The 21982-nt window shown below is 37.2% G+C and overlaps 2 protein-coding genes, 1 long non-coding RNA gene and 1 pseudogene across 4 annotated transcripts in view; 3 read left to right on the top strand and 1 right to left on the bottom strand.

The window, feature by feature from the left end:
• Positions 1–4874: 4874 nt before the first annotated feature.
• On the top strand, positions 4875–8634 carry LOC144651873 (collagen triple helix repeat-containing protein 1-like). Its single transcript, XM_078511923.1, has 5 exons — positions 4875–4993; positions 5099–5143; positions 6260–6351; positions 7289–7648; positions 8149–8634. The coding sequence occupies exons 3-5, from the start codon at positions 6298–6300 to the stop codon at positions 8506–8508; spliced, it is 774 nt and encodes a 257-aa protein (XP_078368049.1). The 5' UTR covers positions 4875–4993; positions 5099–5143; positions 6260–6297; the 3' UTR covers positions 8509–8634.
• A 1774-nt stretch (positions 8635–10408) lies between these two features.
• LOC144651780 (uncharacterized) overlaps positions 10409–21982 on the top strand; it is a 116430-nt gene continuing 104856 nt past the window's right edge. The window contains exon 1 of the mRNA XM_078511762.1: positions 10409–10437. The gene's annotated coding sequence lies outside the window, so the exon portion shown is untranslated. The remainder of the gene's footprint in view (positions 10438–21982) is intronic.
• Positions 13201–19734, top strand: LOC144651878 (collagen triple helix repeat-containing protein 1-like; annotated as a pseudogene). Its single transcript, XR_013570380.1, has 4 exons — positions 13201–13225; positions 17202–17305; positions 18061–18396; positions 19237–19734. The product of XR_013570380.1 is annotated as a collagen triple helix repeat-containing protein 1-like (transcript).
• Positions 20502–21982, bottom strand: part of LOC144652026 (uncharacterized) — a 98043-nt gene continuing 96562 nt past the window's right edge. The window contains exon 3 of the long non-coding RNA XR_013570435.1: positions 20502–20576. This is a non-coding gene — a long non-coding RNA (uncharacterized LOC144652026). The remainder of the gene's footprint in view (positions 20577–21982) is intronic.

The raw sequence follows: 21982 nt of genomic DNA, 5'->3' as shown, positions 1-21982 counted from the left end.
CATAGAATGCGAGTAGAGATTTAGACGGTAATTAGTTAAGGGACTAAGTTGCAGTTTGCTTCAAAGACAATACACTTTACTATATACACTCAATATTTTATATATACTAAGCCCTGTTTCCGAGTCCAGTTGAGTTAAATTTACAATGATAGGAATGCGTGTGTCGCTTGTTGAAAGAATATGACTTGATGAAGTCATAAGGACATTATTATCTAAAATTGTTTTACCTTAACAAAAATGGGGATTGGCAATAAGGTGTGGAGCATCCTTAAGTAAGCAAAATGGTAATCCATCGAACCGGTAAATTTTGGGGGTCGCTTACGCCCGTACGCATTGATTATGCCTTGGGACGAAGTTGCCTGCGCGTAGATAAAGGAAAGCAAGGAAATTACAAACAGCAAATAAAGCTCGCAGAGCAAGACAAAATATAGACAACGGGTAAAATTACTAAGCGACACTACACAGCAAAACATCTGAGAGGTTTATTATTCAATTGCTCTATCTTGTTTGTCTTTTGTTATGTGTGAGTGTATCGAAACAAAATGTTAAATTTTAATTTTATTGGTCTCTGATCGCATTTTTTCGTAACCGTAAAACGAGCAATTGACCTAATCTTCTATCGACTGGATGATGTGGACGTTTCAGTTAGATCTAAACGAATGCTATGAAAACGCGGGGAAATTTGTTTCGCGGTGTTCACTGTGTAGGCTAAATGCGAGCCCGATTAAAAGGAGCGACAGAGAACTTTCTTACCGAAATATTTCTCGCACGATGCCCTCAGAAGTCATCTATATTCCCTGAAAGTGTGTACTCTGAAACGAAAAAAAGGTTTAAGAGGAGACCCGAAATGAATGCGAATGTTATTCCTTGTGCCAGTCCAGGTTGCTTGATTCTGTTGTTTGCGGTTGAATCTGCGCCTGTCTTCATGAATACAATAACTTTAGCTTAAATGATTGTGTTAAAACAAAGCTAACTACTGCATGGATCAATTCCGCTAAAGAAAGAGACAGGACCCTGATGCAAGGTAACAATCTGAACGGAACTGCTGAGAATGATTTTGTGACAGAAAGTGTTTTACTTTCTTGGCGCAGTTGCGAGATTCCGTGTCGGCAAGGTGTAGATCATTCCGTAAATGAGTTTTACTTTGCCGCTTTCAGTTGCTTTATTATGTAATATGTAGTACATTAATTTTTATGCTTACATCTCAGTTCACTTATTTTGTTCCCCTGAGTTGGTTTTATTTTGCTATGGATTTACTGATCATGATTATCTATTGCCGTTAGTTGATTTTCTTTGGCCGTATAAATTAAAGTCGATTTCTAATCCCTTGCCTTGATGTTCTGTCAGATGAGAGTTTATTTCTTATTGCTGGGAGTTTATTCCGACTTCAGCCGTATTTTCTCGCGGTCATGGAGTTCGTGCGCGACGACAGCAGAGCTCAGCATAATAATTTATTTAAACTAATCATGTTTCAGGCCCCATCTAGCTCGAGCGCGATCGAGCTGTGAACACTCAAACCGACTTATATATATTTTTTTTAAAAAAAGTGGTTCAAACATTTTCTTTTTTGCTTAAGTGAAGCTCACTTCCACACTGAATAACTACATTGAATAGAGATTGATTTAGTGTACGTTTAAATTTGTTTAAACTGTGTACACGGTAGGAAATAAAAAATGACCACCGATTTATCCCAGATAAGTTCGTTAAAATTTGCGTACGTGAGCAACCCATTTGAGTGCGACGGTGTTAGTGAGTCAAATACAGACAAGAAAAGTGATACGGGAATATTTGTTCACTAAACTATTGACGTCTCTTTTCGTATTAAGCAAAGGGGGGGGGGGGGACGATATAAGAGGATCGTGAAACTATTTTCTCTTAGAAAGCAGAGAATAAACTCTTAATGAATATTAGGCCATGAGTTGTTCTGCCTCGAGATATTTGAGATTATTTCTGTTGTACCGTAAGACATTCATTTTATTCATGATCGATTTAAATTTGTCTTGCACCTATGGGCCAGCGTATACATTTAAGCATTTGACCGCATATTTATCAGAATATTACCGCGCATGGGGAAACATTGTAAAATCCAGTTAAAATTTAATGAATGGGGAGTTCCGCTTTTATATAGGCTTGCCTAAGTCTATAAAGTATATGCATCAAAGTGCTGCCATTTTGATTTTCAAATTGATCTTGTTTATACGATCGAGATGCTTTTTTTGAATCGTTAAACAAAACATTTAACTCATCAGCATAAAGATAAAAGGACACTTTGAGTCTATTTGTGCTGAGATGACAAAAAAAACCGCCATTCACTCAGATCCAAAACATTCGCGATATAATATGCGGTTGGTGGGCAGATAGAAACTGTCATGACTGAAGACTGAAAATAGACACCGTAGATGATGTCGGTAAACCGAGAGCACTTTTTTCCAATCACAACAATATTAATTGAATTACAGAAGCTATCGAAATTCAAAAACACAGGCTCTACGTTCTAAAAGTTGTCCAGCAAAAGTTCTGTTACGTGGTTTGTAGCTCAAGAGACATCAGGAATAAAATACAATAGGGTAGCTACTTGCGTATTCCATGTTGGTTCGATATTCATTTAACCAGACCTCTGGGTTGACATGCATTGGCGAATATAGCATTTTGCATTCTCCACAGCTGTTCCGTTTTGACAGTTAAATTCAAGAAATTAAGAAAGTTCAAATAGAAGATAAAAGATCACTTAGGGTTTATTTGCCTTCAATTTGGCAAACAAACACATTAATCACCCAGACATCACGTGACGCAGGTGGTAGACAAAGCCGCCCAAGCAGCAAATGTCCTGATGACAGAGAGTGGGGATCCAAACAAGAAAATACCCTATGAAGGGTTAAGTTTAACTTTGTTTCCAAAATAAAACATATACTATATAGTTCTGTATTATGGATACACATCTAATTGAAGAAATGTTGACCGTGTGAAAAGCGTAAACAATGAACGATACGACCACTGGTTTTTGGGGTAGACAGCCCGTAAGCTCGGTAATATTTCTTTTTAATATTGATATGAAAATATTTTCTTTCTTGGAGAGCCTGTGCATTATTTATGCGACTTGTCTTTATATTCATTCCTTCAAAGACGACGATTTTTTCTTTAGATTTTGCAGAGAACATTTACGTCGCATCATTCATGGTTTATGTTTTTCATGCATGGGTCAAAGATTTTTCAATCAGGTGTATATAAATTTATCTTCGAGTGTTCAAATCGATAGCTCACGGTGAGATATCGGATTTGAACACAAAAAGATAAATTTCATATCTTCAAGCAACCATGTATTATTCTGTTTATTATATAAGCCTACTAATTACGATGTTTTTGACGATTTTCCAAATATTTCCGACCATTCTTCAAGATTTCCGAAAATTTTTAAAATGTTGTCCGAAGGTTGTACGAACGATTCCGAACATTTTCCAAAAATTTCCGAAGTTTTCCGAGATTACCGAGGAAGATCCGAAGATGTTTCGACTTAATATCGATTTACTTTGGCTCATTGAGCATTGAAACATGGCAAATTCTGCGAGCTGATTGGTCAAAAATGAATCACAATGTGTGGATATCATTTTTATCCACACATGTGTAATACCATTTTTCTCGATTTGCTACCACTCGCTAAACCACTACATCTCTGAGAGTTGCTACTTAGCGTGTCCGCATTGCTTCCTCTGAATTAAAAATTGAAAAAAAATTATTTCTCATTCTTCCCACAATAAAACAGCTGTTCTTGGCGCATATAAACTAAAAGAGAATTTTACTCTTTTAGGGAAAAAGCCAACCAATATCGATCTCAATGCAATCTAAAACCTGCGGGTCTTATCAGTATCGCTTCCTTTTTTTCCGTTCGTTGCACAAATTTTAAAGCAAGAGAAGCCAAAATCTTGGACAAAACTGTTGAAACCCTTAGCAAGTTTTCACTGATTAAGTTAATTAGTTTTGCAACCCCCCCCCCCCCCCCCACCCCCATCCTCCCATTTCAATGTTGTTAATCCTGTATTTAGTGCTTTCAAAACAAAGCTTGTCGAGCTGAAAACCCCAAGAAACAACATTGGTGATGTAATGTATATGAAAGCCCTGAATTTTTTTCAGGCTTCTTTATTCCAATTGCTTAAATTGGAAATTCACTGCGACGATCATTTATCACTCTCAAACAACATTAAGTAGGGGGAGAGGAGGATAAAATAATTTTACTCGCTCACACGTGAGAATATTTGTGAAAAATACGCAAAATGCCTTCATTTAAATTAGTTTTGTCCATTGCTTGTAGCAAATGGACTGCTTAAAGTCTATTAGTAAGTGCGGACGTACTCATTTAAAATCAAAAATAAAGGATTGCTTTCACCGCTCACAGTTGAATTCAACCAAAGCACCAAATCAGTGAATGAGTAGTGAACAAATAGATAAGACCAAACAAAGAATTTTAACAAACAATATCACTGCTAATTCAAACTCATCGTTAAAAGTGATTAAACAAGGTTTGCAAACAGGTGTTGTGTTCTCAAAGTTTTCAAAAAGAAGTTCTGACTGTCAAACTTATTGATCATGCAAGATATGACAATTGCTAATTTTCCATAATAGACAAAAATTGTTTTATAATATTCCTTAATTTTGATCTACTTCATATATCTTTGTTTGGCCTTTTTCAGAGATGATTAGAAAACTTAATTGATCAAATATAATAAGTGGAACACAAAGGAACTTTAAGTCTTTTACAAAGAACACACAAAAAAATATATACGTGCCGATCCGTGCTGAATCTAAATTGGGCAGTCACGTTTGTTTATTTAGGCAGAATCCCACTTAGACGCAATTATATTAAAATAAACTACGCTGAGAAAACAAAACGTGGCGAACAATTAACAGCACACGACTGAATAAGGTGTGCCTACAGTATAATATCGATCGCCTTGCAACAGAAAATTCATTCTCTTCGATCTGAGCAGTACAGCGACAAGTAAGTATAAGAGAATTTACAGATGCAAACTAGAATTTGAGGTGTCTGCAATATCCATGCTTTTGAAATCTAACATTCTGATCCTTTCTTCTTTCCTTCCACTAGATTTCTGTTTTCGCTCTGTCGACCCAGCTGTGTGCTACTTGAAAGGTAAGTGATTTTTATACCTTAACAGCGTTCTTTCGTTAAAAAATCTTCCGTTTAATTAAATGGGTAAAAACCTGAAAAATGCCCCACCGCGAGAATTGATTCACATAGACTTAATCACCCCCTTTCGGCATACTTTTTTATTAATGTGAAACATGCAGTTTGGGCTCATTACGGTTAACTTGTAGTAACGGCGATCCTCAATTTAACGCAGTTTATTCTTTTTATTTTTGTTGGAAAATGAAAAAGTAATAACAAGAATAGAATAGAATAGAATAGAATAGAAAATGGTCCACTCGGTTTTGTACTGACGTGTCTAATAAAACATGCACCATCAGGTCGAACTCAAAAATGAAAGAAACTTCAGGTACAGCTAGGAGCTCGTTCGGTTTAAAAAGGTTCCACAATTTTTCCGCCTTTGCTACCAACTATACTTTAGATCAAAGTTTTTCTTCGTGATAATTTAACATATACGGATATTTTGACTTTCAGTTTATTTCGCTTTCAAAATTTTAGGCCACAAAATTGCCTTCAGATTTAGCGATGTATTACTCCTCTTGATGTGACTTCATCTCTAATAATTGCTTTTTATTCTTCACTAAGGCAGCTCAGAATCGGTATCTTAAGCTTATACGTGTAAAACAACAAAATATATTCTACGATGCTTGAACAGAAATAGAAAAAAAATGCTGCCTACAGAACTTTTGAAAATTGAAAAATTAAATACCGTAAAATACCGGTTTTAAGCCCTGGGCTTATAAAACTTCGTAAGGGGTTTTGGATGGGCTTAAAAACGGGAGGGCTTATATGCGGGGGGGGGGGGGGGGGTTAAAAGAGGAATAAATAAAACATTTCAAAACGAGCCACGGCAGTGTTGATCGAAATATACGTTTTTAAGTTGAAAAGTCAAACCAGTAAAGGAACATTTAGCCCTGATCATCCAGTACTGTCATCCAGCAGAGGGGGCTTATATCCGGGGGGGGGGGGGGCTTATAATCGGATGTAACTGTTTTCGCCTAAGTCGTTAGGTCTTTTCAAGTCTTTAGGTCTTTAGGTTTCAAGTCTTTATAACTAGTGGTAATTATAACCGCAATTTTATATCATTCTTATCACCCACAGGTTAGTTAATATCCAACCCCCAAATTTCGCCCACCATCATGCTGTGTTTTCTGATTTTACTGCTGGTGACTTTAAGCTCTGCGTCGTCAAACGTAAGTTCAAACTTTTTAAGCTCCTTTTTTTTTAAAACTTTTCTCAAAAAAAAAGAAAAAAAAAAAAATAGAACGACTTTCAAAAGAAAGGGACGCAGCCACATGAATGTAAACCACTCTTACAGGAAAAACCACGAGTGTACCTCATTAATTTACATTAATTCTACTATAATTTAATAAGTCTAAGCAAAAGCTCTCTTTGGCATTTTATCTTCCTTTAGTTGGCCCTTTTTTGCTTAGGGATGGTGGGAACAAATTAAGAACGATCGGGATACATTGACCTGAACGTGATTAATACCAGAAAAAGCACGTGATCAACGTGGCCAAGGCCGGTGGCGTGATTGTGGCTAATGGTTTTAAAATCACTTCTCGGAGATTCCATAAATTTGTCGCAGTTCTTCGAAAGTCCGTGAAATAAGTGGAAATTTTGAGGCTAAAACCGGTGCTTTCTACTTTTCATTCGAAACACGAAGTCAAAGAACTTTAAGAGCAGAAGGATTTCGAAAATGCCTGGAAAGTGAGTCGGTTCCTTGCTATCTTTTGTACGTGTTTTGCGATGTATTTATCGTACATTTTCAGTGTTTCAAAAGAATAAATAAAGTCGTGCTCAGGCGTGCTGTTGTTAACGCTAATTTGTTCTTTCGTTTGTTTAATTTGTTCATCCTTGGGATGTATAACAAACACTTAATGTCTGCATGTTCCCTCGGGAAACAGTAAGTTTTGTTTAAAGTTACTATATTTTTGTATAGTGGAATTCTAGCTAGCAAGAAAGCATTTGAAAGAACCACATGAAACAATGGTTGACGTGCCACTCAGTGGGATGAAAATGCCACTGAAAATTCCAACTTATTACTTATTAAGGGAATCATATTTATAGAACAGAAATAAGAAAGGCTTACAATCCTAAATGATGCTTTTCTGCTTTCTCTCTGCTTAGTGCACTCAACCTTGCGGTTACAGTTGCTGCTCTTGCGCACCAGGAATCCCGGGTATCCCGGGAAGCTCTGGACCCGCGGGACCAGCAGGTGTTGCGGGATCACCCGGCCCGCAAGGACCAACCGGACCAAAAGGAGACAAAGGTGACCAGGGCAATCCTGGAATCCAAGGCCCCCCAGGCCCCCAGGGACCTAAAGGAAAAACAGGACCTCAAGGGACCCAAGGTCCACAGGGCCCAAAAGGAGACACAGGCGCGCAAGGAATTGCAGGCCCTCCAGGACCTCCAGGGACATCTGCCAGGAACTGGAAACAGTGCGTTTTTAAATCACTGAGCGATTCAAAAGACATTGGCTTGGTTGTGGTAAATATTAAATTTTTATTCTAGTTTAACGAGAAGTACTTATCAACATGCACTTATTTGAACAATAGGTTTTTATATATGCAATTAATCAAGCCCAAAATGCAAACTAACATTCCTTAGAGAGTTTCAAAAATCATGAGAGATTTATTATTCGAAATGTAGTAATCTACATGTATATTCCCATCTCTTATCTTTTGCATCGTTTTTTTTTTCCCTTTCCTAATTAATTGCAAAGGACAAACTTTTCTTACATCTTTTTTCTATAAAAATCTGATTTATACATGTACACCAAAAGCAATCTAAAACGAGAATAATTTTGCTTGGAAAGCGATTTTGGGTATTTTTGCTGATTATAATGAACAGGCGTTCATTTTCCAGTCTTTTGCTTCATACTAGACAACAGCAGTTTTAGAGTTCTGTTTTGGTTTGCTAATTTTCCAAGTCAGTTTTGCGATTTCGTTTTCACTTTCTATTCGTTATTTTTTAAATAATTTCATTAGGAATGTGTTTTCAAGAAACAGTCGGACAAAACTGGCCTGCGCGTACTCTGGAATGGCGTCCTTCGAATCTCCAATTGCCATGGTTGCTGCAAGCGATGGTATTTCACCTTCAACAAGGTCGAGTGCTCGACTCCGGCAGCGATTGATGGTGTGGTCTACATGGTACAAGGCACTAGTGGCAAAAAGAATTTACTTCGCGTACGGCAAATCGAAGGAGTGTGCGAGAAAGTCCCCGCTGGTCTTGTGCACGTGGGATTCTGGGTCGGTAACTGTGCTGGTTACGGATCTGCTGACGCACACACTGGTTGGAACTCAGTGTCCCGGATCATTGTTGAAGAAGTACCACCCCCACAGAGTTAAGAGCATGGACGACTTCCAGCTGATACCCGACAAGCTGACAAAGATAAATTTTAAAATGATTTTAACAAGTTGTAGCCAACACTGATGTAGTAACAAATATATACAAATAAAGGATTAAAAATGAAATATCGCAGTTTTACCATCTCTTGTTTCATGAATTAAGATAACAATAATTGTATCGAAGCAACTAAACCAAATTGTGTACGTGAACGATATTTTTTTATTTTGGTCACAACGATACAATCGTCATAGGCAAACGTTGTCAACAGTGTAGTCTTTCTCTAATTCCATATCATTTAAAGATTTCAGTTATTATATTAGGCATACGTCCCTAATGGGGTTTTTCGATTTCGATCTTAAAAGCTCCACGAGTTTTCTAGTTGGTTTTCTTTCTACTCTCTCTAAAAAAATATCATAATTATAATCTGTTTTCTTTGGACCTGTCGGCTTGTTTCTAGCTAAAGAAAGAAGGACTTTGATAAATTATTACCTGTTTCCATTTTCTTGTTTGCACTTTTGCATTTCGATCACCATTTTACCTCCCATCGATAGGTTATAGAGATAACCGGGTTTGTGCAAAAAAGGAAAGAAAAAAACAGGCTATCTAGGCTTATTTATGGTCGATCATGGGCGAAATTTCTAAGTAAAAGACTCAAATCTAAAAGAACAAAAGAAAATTGGTTAGATTTCCAAGCCAATATTTATTTCCTTTCTCTTCTAGACGATGTATAAACAGATACCAAACACTTGTCCTGACAGTTTTGTTTATTGCAGAATAGGCCATGTTTCCCGCATTTGAATACATTTTATCATTGACAAGCGTTAATAATCCACTAGTACAGTTATCTATCTACTGTAGTAATTATATCTAACAACGAATCTGTTTCTCGATATTAAACTCTTCGGCTTCGACTGCCTTGAACAAGAGCCCACTTCAGCAAACCGCTTCGTATCGTGACATATTTCTGTAAATCATTCTAACGACGACGAAATAAACCATGCAATGTTATCTTTTAGGGTGGAAATTTCATTATGAAGTGAATTTACTGTTTGCACGTACATAGGCTATTTAAGCACGGCATGTTCACAGTTTGGCCGGTGACAGACGATAAAAAGTGTTCAATAACTCATTAATAATAGAAAATACAAAGGGAATAAATGTTTAATGAGTGTCTTAAGATCTGATAAACACACGGCTAAATTTTACGTCCAATTTTCTTGGCCAAAATAACCCAAAATCTAAATATCGGTGCAAGAATGAAAAAAAACTACATCAGAGGATTTTGAAGTCGTTCAATAAACTCCCAGTTCGTGCTTTATCAAGTCTAAAACATTCGGCTGTGCCTTGTGTTTTAAACTTGATAAAGTACTCCTACTTGTTCATTAAACATTTCTTATGTACCGTTGACTTGGTGTATGTATATTTTTTCTCGCTACAAATTGATAGCACTTCTGCTGTTGAAGATCGCGGTGTCAGTCAATAAAAAGACGACTATGAATGCCATGATGAAGAAAATGGAGGATAGAAGTGAGAGGGCAAGGTGATCATGAGGAGGAGGGACTAACCGAAATCGTTACCTGAAAACCGTGCTCAAAATGTAGGATCGAAACTTGCCAATAACAAAAATTAGAAAAGTTTTAGGAGCGTTCAACTTCCGCAACTTTTTATCACAATCATTTGTTCCTAATAAACGTCTCGATTGGCCAACATATCTTCCAAGAGGTCCTGTTTGAGCAATCGCACTGTAAAGGGTACCATAACTGAATAAATTATCCTTTGTTCAATCAATTAATTAAGCATATATGTTATTGGCTGTCAAATTCTTTCATTTGATTGGTTGATACAACAGTAAAGCATACCGCCGCCGTTGCAACATTCTATTAATTCAAACGCACCCTGCGACGGTAAAGAACACAGATACAGTTTGGGTAAGTTGAAAGTATGAGTTTTTACCTTATACTCGATCAGTTCACTAGAATTTAATATCAAAACAGTCTTATTGGCTATACAATTGCAAATCGCAGCATTCGTTTAATTGCCAAGTCACGTATGTGATCCAGATAGGCTAGTTTCAAATTACGCTCTACTGATCCTAAACAAAGTCGAGGTTGAGGGGAATAAAACAAAAGAAAATTCAAATTATTCCCCCAGTGAGCCTCAACTTTATTCCTTTGTTCGTGATCAGTGGAGCGTAATTCGAAACTAGCCTATTAGCAAGAGAAAATTGGGCAGGCACTGAAGCCTTGGGAAATTTCACTTCGTGAAAACATATGGGTGTGTTTCTTATCGCAAGACCTGTAGTCTGTGAATATATCGCGTGCAACCAGCCCGATTCAGTTACGTGCACGACAACAAACATTCCGATTTTAGAGCGTTTCTCTGGTTCGCCATTGTTTCAGTATCTGTTTTTGTATTGTGTTAAACTTTTTCTTTGTCCGTGATTTTTTTGCGCTTAAGCTTCTAATATTTTCTTTTCCCCGTTGATTATCCGTGTAGTCGTTTTCTTTCGTGACAAGTTCGATATTACTTTTACTGATAAATTCACGTACAGGTTGGCCATCGAGACAATCTTTATACAGTAATCTAGATTAGATCTAGATTAGTTTTAAGATTATTCCATTTTTAACCGACACACTTGAGCTGCCTTCCTGAGGGTCAATATGCAGTTGTGCGTTTTTTATAACTGGCTAATGCAACAAAATACACGAAATATACATATTACGGTGCAGTCAAACATACGGAACTTAATTATTTCGCCAAAAAATTGGTTTTGACAATACAGTTCACTCCCTCTATAACAGACACCTTCAGGACCATCATTTGGTGTCCGTAATAGAGAAAGCCCGTAGTAGCGAGAGTTAATTTCGGCAATTCTTATTCGCTGGGGTGTCCGTAATACCGAGCTGTCCGCAAGGCGAGAGTTGACTGTATTTAAAGATCACTTTTTCAAGGTCGGTAGCGGTCGCTGGTACAGACCTTACTGTATTCAGTCTGTATTGGCTACCTCGGTCAATGATTTATTATAAAGACTTTTCACTCGGTTAAGAAGAACGAACCCAAGCATCTCAGCAGTACAAAATCTTAAATCCTTGAATTTGATTGGCTAATTGCACACGTTCCAGTGGTCCGTATTGGGGCCCTCGTATCGCCCGGTCACCGCTCGAAATCATTTTGCAGAAGTAGCCCATGGAAGTTTTGCACATAAAAATCAAGATAGCTGCTCCCTAACCGTCGTAAATGTAAAAGGACAAAATAAAAGAGGGATTAGAGGCATTAAAATTCTTTAAAAGGCGACCAAATGTAAATTGTAGTTTGCCGAACGTAGCTTGGCGATTTTTGTACATTGATCGCCATTGCAAGGACGTTACAGGCCAGTTTCAGACTCGATCGTTTATGAAAAAAAAAACAATACAACCTTCTTCCGTTTTAGAGATATTTACGTAACTGCATTATGCAAATGCAAGTTGACGACGTCATTAATTGATCTACGAAAAAAGCAATGGATCGAGAATAACTCTGGAAATATGAGTGCGTTATTATGTAACTCGTGACCATTTATGGCATCGTCACTTCCATTGCAATTGTGTAGTAGCCATGGCAACAGTTCTCCTGCAAAGGCCTTTATCTTGACCTATACTGGCATTCCCAGCATTTGTTTAACCAAAGATCATCAACTCCCAACAAGCTAAGCTAATAAGGAGAGTTGCAGCATTGAATAAGAACGCTACTAATGCCAAGTTAAGAAATATTACTCTTGAATTTTCAGAGTTATTCTTGGTTTTGTGATCTTTCCTCATCTACGTAACACAAAAAGGCGGGGATTCACCTGAAGGTCGTAACAGTTTTTTTCGGCGCTTAACATGCGTTAAACGGAATTCGCGTTTCAAGAAATCCGAAAACGTTTTACTCCTTCCATAAATTATCTCTACGTTTTGTGGTGATTGTACATTTTTGGCGAGACGAAATAAGAAATATTAGGAGATTTAATGTGATTTTTTTTTTAATTAGAATTGGAACTTTCAAAATTGGTAGACGGTCATCAGACAGTCCCCTTAAGGTGGCTCCTAGTTTTTCCGCCGCACTTGTCTGTGACAAACTTTGCGTCATAACATTTCAGGCACTTCCTCATCCCATCTAAAAAGTGCAGAAACATTGAAATAAAACAGTGAATTCATTCAATCCATCCATTCCACAGACCAAACGATACCGATGGGGAAATCTTGCATGGGGAGCTCGCTGATCATGTTGTGTGTTCTGATATTTGCTATGATCACTTTGGGTTCAGCGATGGCCAACAATGTAAGTAGCAAATCAAGTGACAACAAAAAGCGCTCGTGGCTTTATGTGCAGTAGCCACCTCTATCATATTGTTTGTTAGCAAAATAAAGAATATTTTAAATAAAATTTATTAGTATAAACACACTCAGTGATCTTGGTGTATCAAGCAATCTGATTGGTTCGCTATCTCGGGCTAATGAGAATTATTCACTCCCTAAAAAGTGAATAATGGATGAAACAAAATGGCCGGCGTAAACTCGCGTTTCACTAGCGTTTCTAAATTGCAGATACTAGGAATAGAAGATGCTGAACCAGAAAATACAATTGCAATTTGCAGTGCAATGTCTACACAACTCGAGCATTTTGCTTACTGTCAAGTCGCTCCTCGCCCGGAATCGGCAGAAATGAATACTGTGGGTTTATCGGCAGCAACATCAGGTATTATTCAGCCAAAAACCTCCACAAATATCCAGGACAAACGTCTTTGTGCAAGAAAACATTCAGTTTTTACCACAGTTCTGCACATATACTCGGTTACTAGGACCTATTTCGTTAATTAAGATAACAAAATAATTGTTTCGTAGCAAATGAACCATTGTGTACATGAACGATATTTGCAATTTAGCAACAACGATACAATCGTCTTAGGCAAACGTTTTAAACAGTGTAATCTATATAGCGTTTCTCCCCCGCTAACATTTCATTTGAAGTTGTCAGATATGAGATAATTTACTATCGTAGATTTTAAGAATCTAAATTTTCCAGAAATAGTTGGAATTTTTGAGTAAAAGTTTCAAATCTGAGATAATAAAAGAATTTGGTCTGATATTGAACGGAAACCAATATTAGTTTCCTATCTTTTCTGGGTGATGTTTCCGATAACGAAGACTTGTGTTAGTTAATGTTATTACATGACGCAACCTTGCTTCATGCATCTGCCGTAAAAAAATACGTTAAAGATACTAAAATCCTAAGTTATAAATTCCATTATACTTTATCATTGCCAAGAGTACAGTTTTAATTATCTGGATCTTCTAAGTGCCGTTATCAACTTTACTGTAGGAACTATATCAGTACAAATCAGTACTTCTCGATATTCGAATCCTCCTTGACTGACTGCTTTGAACAAGAGTCCACTTCAGCAAACCGTTTCATGTCGTGGTGTTTCTAAAATCTCATTTTTTTAAATTAGCATATAATTTGTGTTCGTAGTGTTTTTAACATAGATTTTATATAAGATAGACAGGGGAGAAATGTGTATTGGGGGCTTTAATCTTTTTATTTTTTATTTTATTTTTTTATTTTTTAACTATTTATGTAAAGCGCATTAGATCATATGTGCATGGATTTTTTGCGCTATAAAAATAATAAAGTTATTATTATTATTATTTAGATAGTGTTCCAGCAATATCCGTAGAAATTATTTTATGATAAAGTACAGGTAATTGGAATTGACTTTTACACTTAAAGGGTGCCATAACGGAATAAACCAACCTTTGTTAAACGAATCTAAGTACGCACTTATGTCATTGGCTGTCAAATGTCTTTCATGTAATTGGTTGATAAAAAAGTTAAAAATACCGTCTCAGTTGTATCATTCCATTAATCCGAGCACGCCCTGCGACGGTAAAGAAGACGGATACAGTTTGGGTTAGTTGGAAGTATGTGTTCCTGCCTTATACTTGATCCGTTCACTAGAATATAGTTTCAAAACGAAAAAAATATTTGAGCAGTCTTATTGGCTTTAAGATCGTAAATCACAACGTTTGTTTCACTGACTAGTAGCATCGAAACTGTGCTTCATGAATTAGAACCACATTAGTCTTAGCAAAACTTGGCACAAAGGACTCGAGGAATTAGATTTAACAGACTCTTTTTCTCGCTTCGTGAAGCATATGGGTGTGTCACTCACCACAAAATCTGTAGTGATTATATCGCGTGCAACGTGCCCCATTCAGTTACGTGCAAGAAAACATGCAACTACGATTTAAGGGTGTTTTTTGGTTCTTATCGGTCTCTAGATCGCCATTGTTTTATTTTCTGTTATTTGTATCATATACAAATTAGAGAGAGAAACTTGGAAATACAAATACAATCCATAAAAAATAGCGTTTACTGCTATTATAAAATTGTTAATATACAACTTCACGAGCTTTCATTACCACAGTTGTCTTTGAAAACATATTTGGCACTAAAGCCTTCAGGAATTAAATTAAAAAAAGACTCATTTTCTCGCTTCGTGAAAGCATATGGGTGCGGTCTCTCATCACAAAAATCTGAAGTGAATATATCGCATGCAACCAGCCCTGTTCAGTTACGTGCTAGAAAACATGCATCAGTTTTAGGGCGTTCTTATCGGTCTTAGCTCGCCATTGTTTTAGTTTCTGTTATTTGTATTGTTTTAAACTTTTTATTTATCCGTGATTATTTTGCCGTGTTTTAGTTTCTATTATTCATTTTACTCCTTTATTTATATTTTATTTTTCCATGACAAACTGGATATCGCGATCGGTATTACACTGATAAATATAGGCCTCCGAAAAAACAATTATACAGTTATCTACAAGATCATTTAGGTTTAAATCGACTCACTTGAACTGTCCAAGAGGTCAATATACAGTTGTATATTAGTGCAGTCGAATATACGAAACTTATTTAGTTCGCCTGAGATTATTTTTCAAAATAATTAAAAATCACACGTTTTTTATGGTCGCGTTTTAGAGACATTACGTACTTGTATTATGCAAATGCAGGTGATGACGTCAAAAATCATTCTACAAAAAGATAGAGCACTGATGGCCTCATATGATCCCTATTGACGGGGCTGGCCCAGTTACCGAGATCTCGGCTCACTCCTACTTTCTTTGTAAAATTTTTGATGTATTCATATGAGAAGGCCGGCAAGCCCGGTTACCGATATCTCGGTTTCTGCAACCGAGAAGGACATTTTCCCATATGAACACTCCAGCCCGGTCGCCGGGACGCAACTTTTTTTGAGAGAATAGCTTCCTTTTCGTCACTGGGTGGTCAAGATGGAAAATTTTGCCTTGTTTCTATTTCCACTTTAGAAATGTGCGAATTAATTAGCTTATTAGTAAAGTTACAAGGGTCGATAAAGCTACGATAGTCGTGAATGATGCAACTTGATGTGTTGCCATTTTGGTTTCGTTTCTTGAATTTTATCCCCGTCAAACGGGCTAAAATTTTCCGTATGAACAGACTTCAAAATCCGTCCTGGCAACCGAGAAAGCCCGTAAACCGGGCTCATGTGTAGAGGCCCTGAATCAAGAATATCTCTGGGAATATATGTGCGGTGGCATCGCAAACGACACAAAATACTATGCCATGGTGCCGTTGCCATGGCAACAGTTTTTCCGCAAAGACCTATCTTTTCAATACTGACATTCTCAACTCTTGCTTAAACCAAGATCACTCGTGTGTTTTCAGAGATATCCTTGATTTTTGGAACTTTCCTCATTTGCATAACACAAAAAAGGCGGGAATTCTCCTGAAAGTCGTGTTTTCACAGCTCAACATGGGTTTAACGGAATTATCTCGTTCGCGTTTCAAGGAATCTAGAAGCGCTTCGCTCATCCCATTTATCTATGTTTTCAGGTGTTTTTACATTTTGGGGTGATTTTTGGGACGTTTGGAAGAAGATAGTTTTTTTTCAAATGCTTAGCAAATTAATTGTAGGTTAAATGTGAATTTTTAATAAGAATTTGATCTTTAAAAATTGGTAGACAGGCACCAGAGGGGGCACTGTTTGGTGTTGTACCATTTTTTTTTCCATCCCTTCTTTAAACCTCTGAAAATTTCATTCAAAATCTTATTCCGAGCGCACTTGTCTGTGACAAACTTTGCATCATAACTTTTTCGGCTTTAATGCGATTAATTTAACTGGAGAAAAATAGTTTTAATGTTATTGGTCTTTAACAAGACACCCAATCTTTTTTAAAAGAAATCGCATTTAGCAAAAAAAAAATCTGTTATGTTTTTGCTAAATTTCTGAGATCAGCTTACCGGTATATTGACTTAATACATACCAAGTTTTAAGAAGTTTCAAGAAGATCATTGGAGCAGAAGTGCGGAACTTTTTAGCTCTTGTAAATTCAATTTTAACATTTTATTGAAAGTCTCTACACTTGACGCTCGTTGACGAAGCAAGCCACAAACCCACATTTTAGTGAGAAGCCTCAACAATGCTTGCGTAAGTGGAATATTAAAAAATCGTGTAGAGTCACGATTTTGCTTCTATTGTTTATATATGAGCGGCGGGTTTTTGGACAGAAGTCAAGGCCTGGGTTAAACATGACGGTTCAGTGCTTCTTTTCAGGTACTTCCTCGTCGCATCTGAAAAGTACTAAAACAAGCAGTGAATCCATACAATAACAAAAGAACTCTATTTCCACAGACCAAACGATATCAATTGGGAAATCTTGCATGGAGAGCCCGCTGATCATGTGGTGTGTGCTGTTTTTTGTGCTGATCACTTTGGGTTCAGCGACGGCCAACAATGTAAGTAGCCAACCAAGTTACAACAAAGTGAGCTCATGCTATTATAAACAGTTGCCACCTCTATTACTGTATTGTTATTAGCAAACTAAAGAAAAATTTTTCATAAAATTCGTTATATACACATATTATACATTTCAAAACGAGTCTATGTGCGAAACCATTCAAATGAAAATGAGTTTTATTTACATGAAAATGGACCTGTAGGTGAAACTCATTTTCATATGAATAGTTTCGCACGTAGACTCGTTTTGAAACAGAGGCAAAGGGTAACTCGGAAATGGCCTATTGTTACATAGGCAAGCATCGAACTTCTTTGTTACTTAAGTGACTGCTTTTCCAATGGTTTATGCTGTACTGCACCTTGCCTTTCAAGCTAAAGTGGGTAGTTAATCATTAAGACTTAAAACAGCAAGGAACCGCAAACGATGCTGCTACCAATGTAGGATTTGCCAAGAGGTCTGGTCATCAAAAAATGAAATAATAACAAACAATACTTCAATGCTGATCGTGCTACCTGAGAAAAGCTAGACTTTGCGAGACACCAGCACGACTAGAACCGATAGAGCAACCGTGTTATTGCTAATCTCAAAATAGAATTAAAGTTTCGTTCCTTAGCTAATTTTGGTATTATTAGTTAGTAAATTATGAACCGCCAACTGTAAGGCTTATCAACCGCGTTTTGTTCTAGCTATCTTATATGATAGCTTTTGGTACGAAGCATCTTTCTTATTTAAGTATTTTATTTCTCGACACAGTGCTCGTTATGTCACGGTGGACAACCAGGGACAAATGGTATTCCCGGTATGCCTGGTATGCCGGGTACCCCTGGGGCACCTGGTCGTGATGGATGTCAGGGGGCCAAAGGAGACCAAGGAAGTCCGGGAAATACTGGACCCCAAGGACCACCTGGAGCAGACGGAAAGGAAGGAGCAAAGGGTGAACCCGGTGTCCAGGGCCCCGCCGGTCAAAAAGGAGAGAGAGGGGAGAAAGGTGACACTGGATCTCCAGGAACACCTCAGCTTTCCTCGCACATGAACTGGAAAGAATGCACGTGAAAACAGCATGACGGCAAGGACACAGGCGTGCTCCAGGTTAGCTATGTAATTCACTTTGCAATCCAACTCTAAAAAGTATCATTCTAAAAAGGAACATTCAAGGAATGACTTTTGTTTAATTAGACACATTTACTATTATTTTCACATTTTGCATTTTACATTTAGTACACTTTTTATTATTTATTTTTCTCGAAGATATTAGCTACAATATAAATATTATGTTAAAAGCTACTCTAAAATTCGAGAAGAAATAAAGTCTATGTAATGTTATGTAATCAGATTTACATGGTAACCAGGCGAAAGTGCATTGTATAATATCTCCGTTTTTGATAACAATACCGTTACCAAGGTAACATTTACAAGGTTTTCTGTCTTTTTTTACTAAGTACTGACGTAAAGGTCATTAGTACAGTACTAAAATTTGGCAAGATTTCCCTAACTTAGAACAGTAAGAAAGTTTTATCTGGATAGGTAGTAGCATTTAACAATGTCAAGCCCTTTCCTTACTGGCCCATTCCCGGCCTACTTATCTTTCTCCAAGTTTGGAAGGGGAAGTTTGTCTAATGTAGGGAAAATAGTGTCGAATGTTCCATATCCAGCTGAAGTGGTAAAAAAAAGACGGAATGCGCTCACGGCGTTTGGATATGTATGTATGCATGCATGTTAAAACTCGATAAGTATTTTGAAGTAACGCTACATTAATTATGCGACCATAGATAAAAACTCTTCAAACTTATTATTACAAATTGACATTATCTATTAATTTCTTAATTTTTAACACTTTTATTCTTGTTCTGAAACTGACCCTCCTCCCTTCTTCGTTCAAAATTCACGATTATCTATAACCAGATTTATTTCTGATACTTAACTTCGTAGAACTGTGAATTTACAAAGAACTTCACAGACACTGCCCTCCATGTTTACTTTGCTGGTAACCTCAGGATTCATGGATGTGACGACTGCTGTAGCCGTTGGTATTTCACCTTCAATGGCGCCGAGTGCAGCTCTCCTGGACCCATTGAGGGTGCGTTATACATGCAAACTGGCAAGAACCAAAATCTTCACCGTCACCGCCATATTGAAGGTCACTGTAATAACATTCACAAGGGAAAGGTGCGAGTAGGATTCTGGGTTGGAAGCTGCAACGTTGGCAAAAAGCTTGCTGACGCTTACACAGGCTGGCCTGAAATGTCCCGGATCTTCATTGAAGAGGTGCCAAAAGCTCAACAGTAAACACGTGACACGTGATCCACTGGATCTTCTAGAAAAACTTTCGTATAGTGAGGATAGAAAACACTACACTGCTGTTGTTAGAAGCGTTAGTATCGACAGATATAAAACTTCTGTATTCACAAAAAAATAAACTCCAGGAACATTACATAATGTCTGTCTGTTTTCAGTTCTTTCTTTAGTTTCGACATGCTCGCTTGGTGCTTTTGCTTTCATTGCTGCCTAGCGAAGCGAAGCAGCTTTCTTATCCATGTGTGTACGCATGGGCGAAAGTTTCATATGCTGTCATTCTCGTCCTATGATCTTCCCTTATTTTGGTCACGTGGTCGGCGAGACAAGGGCTCTGGACGCAGCCACTAGTGGGTGTCAGAAATTTTCTTACATCATGTACCTTTCAACATAACTGCTTATGCTCAGATTTCAATCGTGAGGGAAGGGAAGGGATAAAACAATGAAGGTGGTGGAGGGAAGAGAAGGAAGTTTAGTATTTAATGGCTGACCGACCAAGAATAGATGTTAATGGTTTAAAAGAGACGTTGTTCTCGTTTAAGCTGAACGATTAAGAATTGAAGCGAGCCTAAAAGTGAACAAAAAGTGGTTGCCGTGCAAGAGCGATGTTAGTTTTTTTTGTTTTGTTTTGTTTTGTTTTGTTTTACAGACCAACCAAAGTCTCTGTATTTCATAAAGTAGCCCTCAGCAAACGACTGGGACGCCATGCAGAGCTCTTGATCGCGTATAGTATATATCTCTTTTTCCCTACATTGCTACAAAATGTCTTGTTATAAAATAACAATATTAATTACCCGTCCATGGATGTCAAGTGCTAGTCTTGGTGTTATTCATAGAGGGATAGCTCATCACAATTTGAATTATTGTTATATAAAACTTCTAATATATCCCATTTTTCAGCCTTCTAATGTCATAGGTTACATCCATATAATGCAGCAGGGGGCATTGCTGTAATCCTTCAGTCAAGAAAGGTGTTCCTAAAAAAATTCACTTTGGTTAGAAAAGATAAATAGGAGGAAACTGACCCATCAGCCATTCCCCTTTCCATAAAAAATGTAAAGTCTCAAAACAACAGTACAAAGAATTATCCAACAGTGTGTTTCCACCCTATCTTGCAATTGACAGGTACTGGTAATTCTTGCTTCACAAACAGTGCCATTCTCCTCCCCAGAGCCGCTTTTCCCTCTTAGTCGGCTGAGATTGTGCACTAGAAACAAGTTGCTCTGGGACACGTGATTTAATTGGCTATATTTTAACAGGGAGTTTCAAATCAAGCCAATCAAAGCAACCCTTTCAAACCACAGTATAACACAAGGTTTTTAAAATGGCTCATTTGATTGGCTGTTCCTTGTTAAAACCCAGCCAATCAAATCGTATGTCCCTAGAGCCACTTGTACCGTGTTCACAGGCTCCACAGGCTAAGCGGAACAAGCCGCTCTGGGGATGAGAATGATACAGTGCAAACATCTGGTCTCAAATATTGGGACAACTGTAAATAGGTAAGTGAAGTGATTGGAGTTAAAGATGACATCAGATTAAATTAAATTAAAAATTATGAAAGTTTTGAAATTTCGTTTTCACCTTTATTTATGGTAAATTTAAAGAATGTAAATATTTCAGAAATAGTTGGAGTTCTTGAGTAGAATTAAGACTCTAATATCATAGGTGACAAATTACTCCTTAATTTTGGCGCGAAATTTCAACGTTAATTTATAATTTCACATGTGAAATTATAAAATTGCCATGGCAACGTTGTTAGCGGCAAGATGGCGTGCGGAATAAAAGATGTTTTAAGGCTTAAAATTTGTACATTTTCGCTTGAATTTCATCTTAGCCAGCTAGCCTTGGCCATGTACTAAAACTTTTGATGATATTTTACATTTTAAAACGTCAAAACGACTTCAAGACTTAAGCCAATTACATCAATGGCATCGAGCGGATTTTTTGAGCGTTTTACACGGGCGCCGCTTTTAGTTCATTCAAGACGAACTATGGTCATAATGTGAAAAATAATTGACAGTTGATTCATCTTTGAAACTTTTTGTCAACGGCAAAAAGGATTTTTTGAGGGGTTTTATTCAAAGACTAAAAAACCTTGCGAACTTAAGCAAAATGTGTGCTTTCAACTTTTCAAAGCTCAGAGTTCGTGATGCAATGTACCAGTCAAAAACATCTAAGATTGCAAACGTAATTTGTCACCTATGATATTAAAATGTAACCAAATGGTATACTCGTGAAATTAGGAAATAATTTCACTTGCATTTTGTCAAAATTCTAATAATTTCCCTCGCCTAAAGGCTCGGGAAATTATAAGAATTTTGACAAAACGCGCGTGAAATTATTTCCTAATTTCACTCGTCACCATTTGATTACCCATACAAAT

This window comes from Oculina patagonica, chromosome 4 (assembly GCF_052425735.1).
Source record: "Oculina patagonica isolate OP01 chromosome 4, crgOcupat, whole genome shotgun sequence".
NCBI lineage: Eukaryota > Metazoa > Cnidaria > Anthozoa > Scleractinia > Oculinidae > Oculina > Oculina patagonica.
This window is presented reverse-complemented; position numbering and strand designations above follow the sequence as displayed.